Raw genomic sequence first — 10,817 nt, forward strand, 5'->3', positions numbered from 1 at the left:
CAAACATCAGCGCCTTGGCAGAAGCAAATTACAACAGCATTAAGGCCATGATCATCCAAAACCAACTTCTCTGGACAGGTCATGTTGTTCACTTTCCTGACTCCCACCTAGAGAATCTTTTTCTCATAGTTGAAAGAAGATCAGTGAAGTAGCAGAGGGCAAAGAAAGTGCTTCAAAGACACCCTGAAGGCAAACATGAAGAGGTATAACATCAATGTGAACACTTGGGAGACCCTTGCTCAGGACCAACCAAAATGAAAGAAGACTCTTTGGGAGGGATCTCAACACTTTGAAACAGCTTGTCAACAGACAGAAGAGGAAAAGAGGAACAGGCGAAAAGAACACGAGAACATCCAACACAGCAACACAGTGCCCATCCCTTCTGGAAACACCTGTTCTCACTGCGACAAGACATGTGGATCTAGAATTGGGCTATGGAGCCACCTGCGGACTCACTATTAAGATCCTTGGAAGACAATCTTACTTCTTCACGAGTGATCACCCATCGTCATCATCAGTCCTTATATTAGAGGCCTACGTTGTTTACCAGTCTGGCCCTAGGTGCTATGGGTTCTCCCATTGGAACAGCTATCTAAAAAGTAGGTGTTGCAATACTTGGCATTGTGTGATACGTTTCTTTGTGAATTTAGCTACTTTTTACCTTAGGTCTCCATTTTTACCAAGGTGTTCTTAAAGATATTAAAGACTGAGAAATGCTTATTTTACCATGACGATTATACCATATAACTATCTAAGATAGTAAACACTACAGCACTGCTCTGTGCTTTCATCCTTAGCTGCATCTGTACCCCAGAAACCTATGGGCCTCATTGTACCTCAAAATTTGATGACTGCCAAGGGGGATCTCGGGATCTCTGTGAGCATGGTGTCTGCATAGATGCAGACAGAAAGCAGCCCAGTGAGGTAAGACATGAAATATGAATCTCTACATACAACATATTATACAAATGTATTCCAATGAGCCATATTCTAAGGATACATACAAGTGTTACATTTAGATCAACCTAACCAGGGTTAAGTTGATATAAATGCCCTGCCATTCAGGGGCCTGAAATCCCTGAAAGAATAGCATGCCCAGTCTAAATTAGTGCGCTTGAGTAGGTGCACCAACTTAGATAGAGACTAGGTTAAGCCAATCTTGCAAATGCATTTGCAGTACAGCCCTAGGGCTGGGAAAGCCCAGCCATTCTCCTGAGCTCCAGGGTTATACTGTTCCCACCCCCATGACCCTGAATGGGCTATTTTTTAGCCCCCTCTCACCCTCCTCTGGCCAGGCACCCCCACAGACCTGCCAACCCCCTTGCAAACCTATTAGCGTCCCCAATACCACCTGCCCCTCCCCCACCCAAAGTTACTTACACAGGTCCCCATTGTTCCTGAGAGTGGCAAATGGCTGCATGCACTGCTTCTGGTTCACATTTATGTAGTTTAAACCAAATGGTGTGAATGTAGACTGGGTGTGACGAATGACTGTATGCACCCTAAAGGTCAGCTAGGGACAGAAAGCAAATACTAAAATATAAAATGACCAAATATTGGTTGTTGCGTGGTGTTGGGATTAGGGTCTATTCTCATTCATAAAAGAAAGATTTGAGAGTTTTTAGCACCTCCTGAGATGTATTTGTCCCCGCACAGTATCAGCCCCATTGTTACTGTATATCCTTAAGCAGATGAGAAGATGACACGTTTATTTGAATATTTAAAATTTTTATTAGATATGGCCTATATTCCAGTGGCTCTCCACTTTTTTAGACTCAAAGAATACCTCATTAGACTCCAACCACCCCTCCGTACCTTTTGTGAATTGAGCAGCACCCCTTTTAAAAAAAAAATATTTATTACAGTACTTACCTCCTTGCAGAGAGGCCATATGGGGAAAGAAGTTAGCCATGTTAATCTGAAGTCAGGTAGAAGGCAGGGAAAAGTGGCACCTTAGGGTGCTTTTACATGTGCATTGGGGGTGGGAAAGGGGGGGGGCACGTTAATTAGAGTGGCTCTTCTAGCCACTCTAAAACACCTGGCGTGTCTTGTGTATCAGGGTCCCTGAACTTCAAAATGGTGGTAGGGCTGCTTTATCTAAAGCTCATCAAATGAACTTTAGATAAAGTGCCCCCACTGCTATTTTGAAGCATGGGGACGCTGATGCACAAGACGTGGAGGCTGGCTGGAGTGCAATAATTACCATGCTCCAACAAACTTGATTAATCGAGTCTGCTTTGACACACTGTAATTACAGCATGTTGGAGGAGCCTCCTGGCATGTGTGCAGGTACCCTTGGGGACTAACTCATTCATTCACTGCATAGCATCTGACAAAGTAGGATGTTGCCTACCAAGGTTTGTGTTTTTCTGACTGAGTTAGTCTCTAAGGTGCCATGCTGTCCTGCCTGCTGCCTTTCAAAAAGAAGTTCAGGGACAGGCTGCCACGCTGATTATTTATCTGTTTTTATTGTGGTGCAATTCATTCTGAATGTCTAAACACTAGTAAATTTTCTGGTAGCCCTTAAAGAAAATATGTATTTGGATTTTAATTAATTATTTCTGGTTTTGCATAACACAGGTTGTTTAAAGAGAGGCACCAATTGATTTCGTATAGTCTCTTTTCCTTAAATGGAAAACAAGCTGATTGCTTTTGACTATGTTTAGGTAGAGTTTACGATTGCTGTTCATTTTCTCTGGTATATTTTGGTAAATTACAGATTTCTTTTACCTACTGAAAAAAATTATTCAGGCTATTGTTACTGGAATACCTTACAGATTCAGTCTCAAAGGGAGAAATAGATTGGGAAAGTTATCCCACTGACTTAACCCATGCAAAGACAAAATCACATGGTACTTTGAGACTTGTTTTGTAATTTGCCTCAGCTTAAACAACTTCATAAAGTGTTTCTTTTGTTTGATTTGTACTAAGTTTCACAATTTATAACATTATATATGATGTTCACAGCCAAAATACCACTGTATCTGTGAGGCCGGTTGGATGTCTCCACCAGGTAGTTCTGCCTGCAGTGCTGATATAGATGAATGCAGTCTTCCTAATCCCCCATGTTCGCAGAATCCTCCTGTTCGGTGCTACAACACTCCAGGATCTTACTATTGCGGGCCTTGTCCCACAGGTATCATAGCCTTCTGTGTTTTCAGCCACCAAGGGCAAGCATTGGTAATATTGGCTGATGTTATTACTTGAGCAGAGTCAGGAGCTTTGGCTTGTATTATATAAGCATTATATTAGACGCTTTGACGTCTATTACACAAGGAGTCAGTCTAAACAATTTATTGGTCCCTTCTGGCTGCAAAATCTTGAATTTATAAGTCCCCTTTTTGGATGACACTTGCCTAAATAATTTAGGTATCCTGTACAAACTAGGATTACAGAAATTTGGAATTTTCAATATTAAGTATAGAACAAACCTTTGTACCATTTTTACAATAAATCTGTATTTTCTAGTATGTAGATAAAAATGTGTTTGATTCTTGACTCTGAACAGGGTGTGTTCAGTTGGAAGGTTTTCATTCATACCTCACAGCCTAAATTATTATAAAGCCTAGACTACATTTCAGCTTTTAAATCAAATAAACCACAGGAGGAACCATCTGAGTCCTCCACCTCGTCTTAAGGGCATTCAAAAATAATGTTTTGTTATACTTGGAAAGGCAGAAAATCTCTTATCAAAGATAGCAGAAGGGTTGTAATTTTTTTTTTCCATTTTATGGCTTTATACTCTGTCTTCATAGGTTGGCAAGGAAATGGCTACAGTTGCCAAGATATTAATGAATGTGAAAGGGAGAATGGCGGTTGTTCAATAGTACCAATGGTTCATTGTATTAACACTATGGGATCATTCCACTGTGGTCTTTGCCCACCAGGTAAAACAGTGTACTTATTTCCTGTTAATCTTCTGCAAGATTAGTTTTCTTAAATCATGAAGATTCTGCACATTTTAGCATACTGCATAATAAGACATAAAAGGTGTACTATTAGAGACCTAAGATACTGTAATTTGATTTATATAGAGGTGGGTTGTATTACCAAAATCAATTGTATTTTGTTTTAATATAGTATTTGTAGTTAACATAAACTAAAGCTGCCTTAAATTTTAGGAAAGCTTAGTGATGAACATTTTGTAGTGTGCGTTTCTGATTATGGCTCTTTTAAAATGGCGTAAATTACTTACTTCAAACCAGCAAGACATAGCTAGCAAAACATTTAAAACATTAGTTTTCTAATTTGCTAGAGGACTCCTTTTTCTAAAGAAAGATAATTAATTGGCAGGCAGTAATTGTATAATTATGATAGTAATTATATTTTTATGTTAATTAAAAATGCATCCTGTATGTCAGAAACCAGAAGTATTGCTGTTCTTTAAAAGACTAATTAATTACTTATTGCACTAAAAGTGATTCCCAAATCAACACATTTCCAGGCATAAAGTAAATAGAACAGTAGATGTGTTGATCAGAGCCTGTATAATGTGTTTGCATGTTTTAAAGTGCTTTATGAGAAGTACTGCAACATTATAGAAGTGGTAAAAAAAAATTGAAAAAAATGTTTCTAACTGGATGGAATCATTTCAATGGAAACAAACTCTAGCTTATGTTTTGATCTGACGCATCTGATCGTAATTGGTTCATAGCACGGGCAGGCAATTATTTCAGGTGGAGGGCTGCTTACCCAGTTTTGGCAAGCTGTCAAGGGCTGCATGGGTAGCCCCCCCTTGACAGGTGCCCCATCCCCCGGTCACTATCTTGGGACCAATATCCCAGTTTCTTGGGACCAACGTCTCAGGGCCAGCACCAGCAGGGCCCAGAGCGGAGCACAGGCTGGCAGGGGTCTGTGGAGCCAGGCTAAGTTGCACCAGCAGGGAGAGAGGGGCGCTGGCCTGGCTCCATAAAGCCCCTGCCAGCTGGGACCCTGTACCCCTGCCACCCTGCTCTGGGCCCCACTGGCACTAGACCTGGGACACTGGTGTGGGTCCTGTGTACACGCTCACTCCCAGTGCCTCCCAGCCCCACAGTACAGGTAGGGGGAAGCATGCAGCCCTGATCCCCTCTACCCAGCAGGGGATGAGCTGGTGCTGGGTGTGGGGAAAAGCAGCCCCTCCCCCACTCTGTGACCTGTGCTCCCTGCTGCAGCTGCTCGCAGCCTGTGCGGGGCTGTCCTGAGCAGGCACAGGCAGCCCCATGCGGGCTGCGAGTGGCTGCAGCACAGGGCGCCAGCCATGGGGCAGGGGAGAGGCCACTTTTCCTGTGCTAAGCACCAGCTTGTAACCCACCCCTGCTGCCAGCCTGGGCCCCATGCTGGCTCTGGGATTGCCTGTCAGGGATGCGCTGTGGCGGCAGCAGCTGCGGCCCTGCCACTTGCCACGCCAGGCAGTGTTTGCCACCCCCGCTTCTGGGCTGCCCAGTGCACGAGCTCCAGGCAGGCGGCAGCAGCAGCAGCAAACACTACCTGGTATGCCAAGTGGGGGGACTGCAGCTGCTGCCACCATGTGCAGCCCTGACAGGCAAGCCCAGAGCCAGCACAGGGCCCAGGCTGGCAGTGGGGACGGGTTACAAGCTGGTGCTGAGTGCAGGGGGAAAAGTGGCTTCATGCCCGGTGCCCTGTGCTGCAGCCACTTGCAGCCCGCATGGGGCTGCCTGTACCTGCTCAGGGCAACCCCGTGCGGGCTCTGAGTGGCTGCAGCAGGGAGCGCAGGCCATGGGACGGGTGAGAGGCCACTTTTCCCCAGCTCCTTCCCTGCCCTTTCCGCCCCCCCTTACCTCAGGTTCTAGCGCAGTGCATGTCACAGTCCCAGGCCAGAAGCCCCTGCTGTGCCTTCCAGCTGGGGGGTGGGGCCGGGCGGGCCCTGCTGTTGTGGAAGCCCACCGGGCTTCGCCTGGGTCCTACTGCCCCTGGTACTGTCCCTCTCATTTTGAGAGGAGCCAAGGACAGATCAATATTAATTTTCTAAATTTTTTAGAGGCCCTGCAGGCCAGATAGAATGGCCTTGCAGGCCGGTTCCAGGCCACAGGCCATATTTTGCCCACCCCTGGTTCATAGGCTTTGATGAGTGATACTTTGCGGTGTACCTTACTGAGCTATGCTTCCTTCTCTGCATTGAGTTTTGTGTGTGTTAAACCTCAGAGCATCCTGGGATGGTGTGACTGAAGTTTATAAAAACCTTGTATGCATGTAACCCTGTTTTCTTTAATAAATATTCTTAGGATTAACACTAAAATAATTTACATTAGGACTAGGCCTTTAAGGCATGATACCCAGGTAAAAGAACCTAACAAGTTTGAAAATCTCTGGTCCAGTAATTATTACAATCTTTTCAGCTGCTGTAAAAAAAATCTCCCCTTGCATTGCATTCTAGTATCTTTCCCTTGATGATTGTGTGAGTATATTTCACAAACTCATATATGCCATGAACTGTTGTAGACTAATAATGACCTTATTCTGACCAGGTTATGAAGGAGATGGAAAAATATGTACCCAGGTTGACATCTGCTTAATAAATAATGGAGGTTGTCATTCTTTGGCATCCTGTACTTCCATTCCAGGTAATATGCCTTATTATGAATTAAGAGATTTTGGTCTGAGTCTTTAGAAAATTTAAATCAGATCACACAAGTTTGTGGCAACATGTCAGAGACATCCTTTATCTTTAGAACGTTTACTTAACCTTCAGGCAGCAAGTTAATGGGCATGTTGGTGGCCTGCCATGCTTGTCTAGCATTATAGGCTTTTATAAAATGATTTTGTAAGAGGTGGTGATTGGGAATTTGAAGAGAACAAAGTGAAAATTTGCAAGAATTTGCACAATATTAACAGGAACAAATCTAGGTTCTGTCACCAGGTTCAGTTGCAGATGTGGGCCACTTTACAATTACCTTTCTGCAACCAGCTCCCCAATTCCACTGGCAAGCTTCCTTTTGCTCATATCTTCAAAAGTCTTCAGACTATCCAGTAACTTGGACTTTGGACTCTTCAATAACTATATCAAATCAAAACACGTAGCCTTTTAGTGACTGCTTGGGACATGGGGCAAGGAAATGTATTTGAAAAGATTTTGTACATTAATAAATTAAAACATTTTATGAAGCCCTGCTTCTTATCTGTCTTAGGCATCATTAGTGACAAGGCTAAAATTGTTGTAATCAGGATCTACCTAGTTACTGTGCATACTTTGTCTCATCCTCCATAGGTCTGATACCTGCCTGCATCTGCCCATCAGGGTACACTGGGAGTGGCCACGGACCAAATGGATGTATCCCCCTCAGTGATATTTGTCAGCGTCAAAACCCTTGTGTGAATGGGCAGTGCTTAGTAAGTGCTCAATGTGTTATATTTGGAGAGAAAATGTAGATATTTAGATGTAGCCCTTGGATACTGGTGGAACTGTGATCTGCATTGGTTTATATAGTGCTGTTATCCATAATTTTTACAGGCATTTTTGCAGTCTCCTTCCCCATACTGTTACGCCATTGGATAGAGTAGGAGTGAACAGGAACAGAAGTCAATGCAGGATTTGTCCCTTGTTTGTTATCTTTATATGTGACAATAATGAGAATATGTAAATGTAGTTGTCACTTGTATGGTAGTTGTTAAATGCACCCAGCTCCCCTGGTTGATGGTAAATCAGCCACACCAGTTGTGAACAGGAAAGACAGTAGGGCTTTTTAAACACAAAAAGGTAAATGGAGAGTAAAACTTATGATACAACAGTGACTATCAGTAGACAATGTTTATGGGGAAAACAGTCAGAATTCTGTGCTGGGTCAGAAATGAAGAGCTAGAAAACAGAGAGTAAGAATAAATTGCCAATTTTCAGCAAAGCAAAAGTGTAATGGAGGAATTCCTTGTAATCTACTTTAGGGTCCTTGTTAGGCCATTAAGATGGGATTTGGAAGACCTGAATTAATGTCCCTGTTCTGTCCAGAGTTGCTTTGCAGAGCTTTGGGAGAGGTAATTAGCACTACTAAGTGGCAGTACTTATAAGTCCACTAGACTGTCCATGTTGTTGTGTAGACATAGCTTCACCACTTCCAGTTTTCAAAGCAACCCTCAGGGGGCTCCAATCCACCTGCCCCCTCTCCAGCTCAGGCTGGGCAAATCCCTTTGTGGATCTGGCATTAGAGTAGGTCTATATCATATATAGTACTGGGCAGCAGTATTTGCAAATGTGCTGTTCTACTTCATGTTGGGTTACTTCCTCAAACAGAAGTGCAGCAATGTTTGCAAGGTACAGCAGGAAATCAAAAGCACTGCTGGGATACAGAATTAATTGGCTTATGAACATTGGCTCAGGGTGTATGACTACACTGCTTTCAGGTACAGAGAGAGGCTGTGTGGATCAACGTAGTAAGTTTAATATTGTTGCAATGCAAATATGCAGTGTAGAGATGACCTTACCCTGTCTGTGCTACAGCTTTCCATCTCTACTACAGGGATAACAGAACTGTGCCACCTCATAGGGGGGGTTAGGAGAATAAATAAGATTTAACAAGACATACTAAAGTAATGTAAGTACCTATTTTAGGTAGGTAAAGATACCATTAGACAGAATACTAACAGATGATATCTTACATTAGGTTTCTAGGTTACTAGGTTGTCTAGTAACTGAAATGATCCTTTCAGATGTATATTTCAGTTACTAGAAAACCTGCTGCAGTCCTAAACAGGCAACCACTGCTTAGCACTCTTAATTGGTTCCCAAAAAATGGAGCACTAAGCAGAAATAGCATTAAGTGAAACTGAAAGATTTTGACTAACCAAGATAGTGACCATGAGCATTATAATGAAACTTGCTGAGCACTAAGTGGAATCAGGTATCAATGTAAAATGAGCGTTATAGAGAAATAGCACTGAGCAAAACAGCATCAAGCTGGAGTTACCTGCACTTAGGAAAGAAACATGTGTCACAATAAAAATCTCTGTTCATTGTGCACTACTGGACAAAAGGAGTTAGGCTTGCAAAGGAAGTGATAGGAAATAGTGAAAATATTATGCTGCTGTTACATACGCTGATGGAATAAACTGATGATGGGATTACCACCACCTTGAATACTGCATTCCTCTGGTCTACCTATGTCAAAAACTTTATAGCAGGAGCAAGAAGGTCCAGTAATGGGCACCAAAATGAATTAAAGATGTGAAATTTACATATAGTATTTACATATAGTGGTAAATAGGAAAGATGAGGGCTATTTAGAAAAGTGATTAATGGGAAGGACAAGAGAAAGAAACACTAAATAAAGACAGGCACAAAGAACAAAGGTGCAAAAAAGTGTTATCTTTTGTAGTAAACTTATGAGGACCATAAAATGAAACTAAAATTAAGGTAATTTAAAATAGTTAAAAATGAAAATGTTAATCTGCAGAACTCATTGTCAGTAGGTAGGCACACAGAAAATTGGAGGAAGTTCCAATGAAAAATTTGACCTCTCTCTACGCAATGTTGAAGCTCATGCAATGGACTCACAAGCCAGCCCAAGTTTCTTCCTGATTCTTAAACACCGTATTATGGTTGGGCAGGTATCCCACTAAAGGAGTGACTACACAATGGTGCCCTTGCCCAGTAGATTGATACAAACACCACAAAGGGAGTAGGCCAAAGATGTGGCTGCAGACTTGTTTTACCACATCTGGTGACCTTTGCTCTTCAGGCAATCTCTACTTGGAAGATGTTGGCATTCCAGGGGTGGATGGTGGCAGAGCCATGAGGGGCCCAATTCTTGTTGGGGTAGTGCAGCCCGGACTCCCTCCCTGCCATTCACAAGGTGCAAGTACACCCACTGTGAGCAGCGAGCCAGGCTGGGGCTCTGCAGTGCAGCTGCTCAAAGCCTTCCCACTGCTTGTTGTGAGCAGCCAGGGCTCTGTAACTGGCAGAGGCCTACCCAGAGACCATACCAGCTGTGGTAGGGAGATGGGAGGTTGCCCGCAGCTGCACCAAGATCCTTAGAGCCCTGGCTTGGCTCGCTGGTAGTCACAGATGCATGCACGCCTTAAGGTAGAGAGCAGAAAAGGGGCTGGGCTGTGCTGCCACAGCAAGGGTTGAGCCCCTGCAGCTTCCCCATGTCCACCCCAGGTGCGCATGTACCCACTGCCAACAAGCCAGGCCAGGGCTCTGCAGACCCCAGTGCAGTTGCTTGCAGCTTCCTGACTGTCTGCCCCAGCCAACCCGGGCTCTGGGCAGGCCCTTGTCACCTACCAGAGATCTTGGGCTGCTCGTGGCTGGTAGCAGGGAGGCTGCAAACAGTTGCACCCAGGTCAACAGAGCTCCAGCCTAGCTTGTTGTCAGTGGTGGGTGCACATGCACTTCCATGCAGATGGTAGGAGAGCCACGAGGGGCCTGATCCTTGTTGTGGCAGCACAGCCCCAGCTCCAGGCCCTTCCCTACCATCTGCCCCAAGGCACATGTGCCAAACAAAATGACTTTGCATGCCACGCTCTGGCATGCATGTCAGAGGTTGTTGATCCCTGGTTTATACTCTCATAGACTTCAGATATTTGAAATGTATGTGCATTGAGTGAACTTTGCCCAATAAGAAATGTCATAGTTACCTTGGATAGGTTAGTATAAATTTGTAACCCATACACAGTCTCTTGTTTCATAGCATATACCACCAAAAGACATGGATTAGGAAGACAAGACTTTTTGTGTGTGATATCTTTTATTAGACAAACTGCAGAATTGGAATAGACTTAGACAAGTTTTAAGTATCACAATATTTTTCTTCAGGTCTCAGAAAGAAACTTTCCCTGTGGTCATGTTATTCCATTTTTCTAGTGTTTTGTACCTTCCTCTGAAGAAA

At 43.6% G+C, this 10,817-nt stretch overlaps 1 protein-coding gene across 1 annotated transcript in view; it reads left to right on the forward strand.

The window, feature by feature from the left end:
• The window catches only part of CUBN (cubilin), a 321,538-nt gene that overhangs the window by 23,292 nt on the left and 287,429 nt on the right, over positions 1 to 10,817 (forward strand). The window contains exons 7-11 of the mRNA XM_019508344.1: positions 798 to 924; positions 2,968 to 3,136; positions 3,756 to 3,887; positions 6,468 to 6,563; positions 7,208 to 7,329. Of these exons, the coding sequence (XP_019363889.1) occupies positions 798 to 924; positions 2,968 to 3,136; positions 3,756 to 3,887; positions 6,468 to 6,563; positions 7,208 to 7,329 (646 nt within the window). The remainder of the gene's footprint in view (positions 1 to 797; positions 925 to 2,967; positions 3,137 to 3,755; positions 3,888 to 6,467; positions 6,564 to 7,207; positions 7,330 to 10,817) is intronic.

Source organism: Gavialis gangeticus, unplaced genomic scaffold (assembly GCF_001723915.1).
Source record: "Gavialis gangeticus isolate Ggan-Ray unplaced genomic scaffold, GavGan_comp1, whole genome shotgun sequence".
Classification (NCBI taxonomy): Eukaryota; Metazoa; Chordata; order Crocodylia; family Gavialidae; genus Gavialis; species Gavialis gangeticus.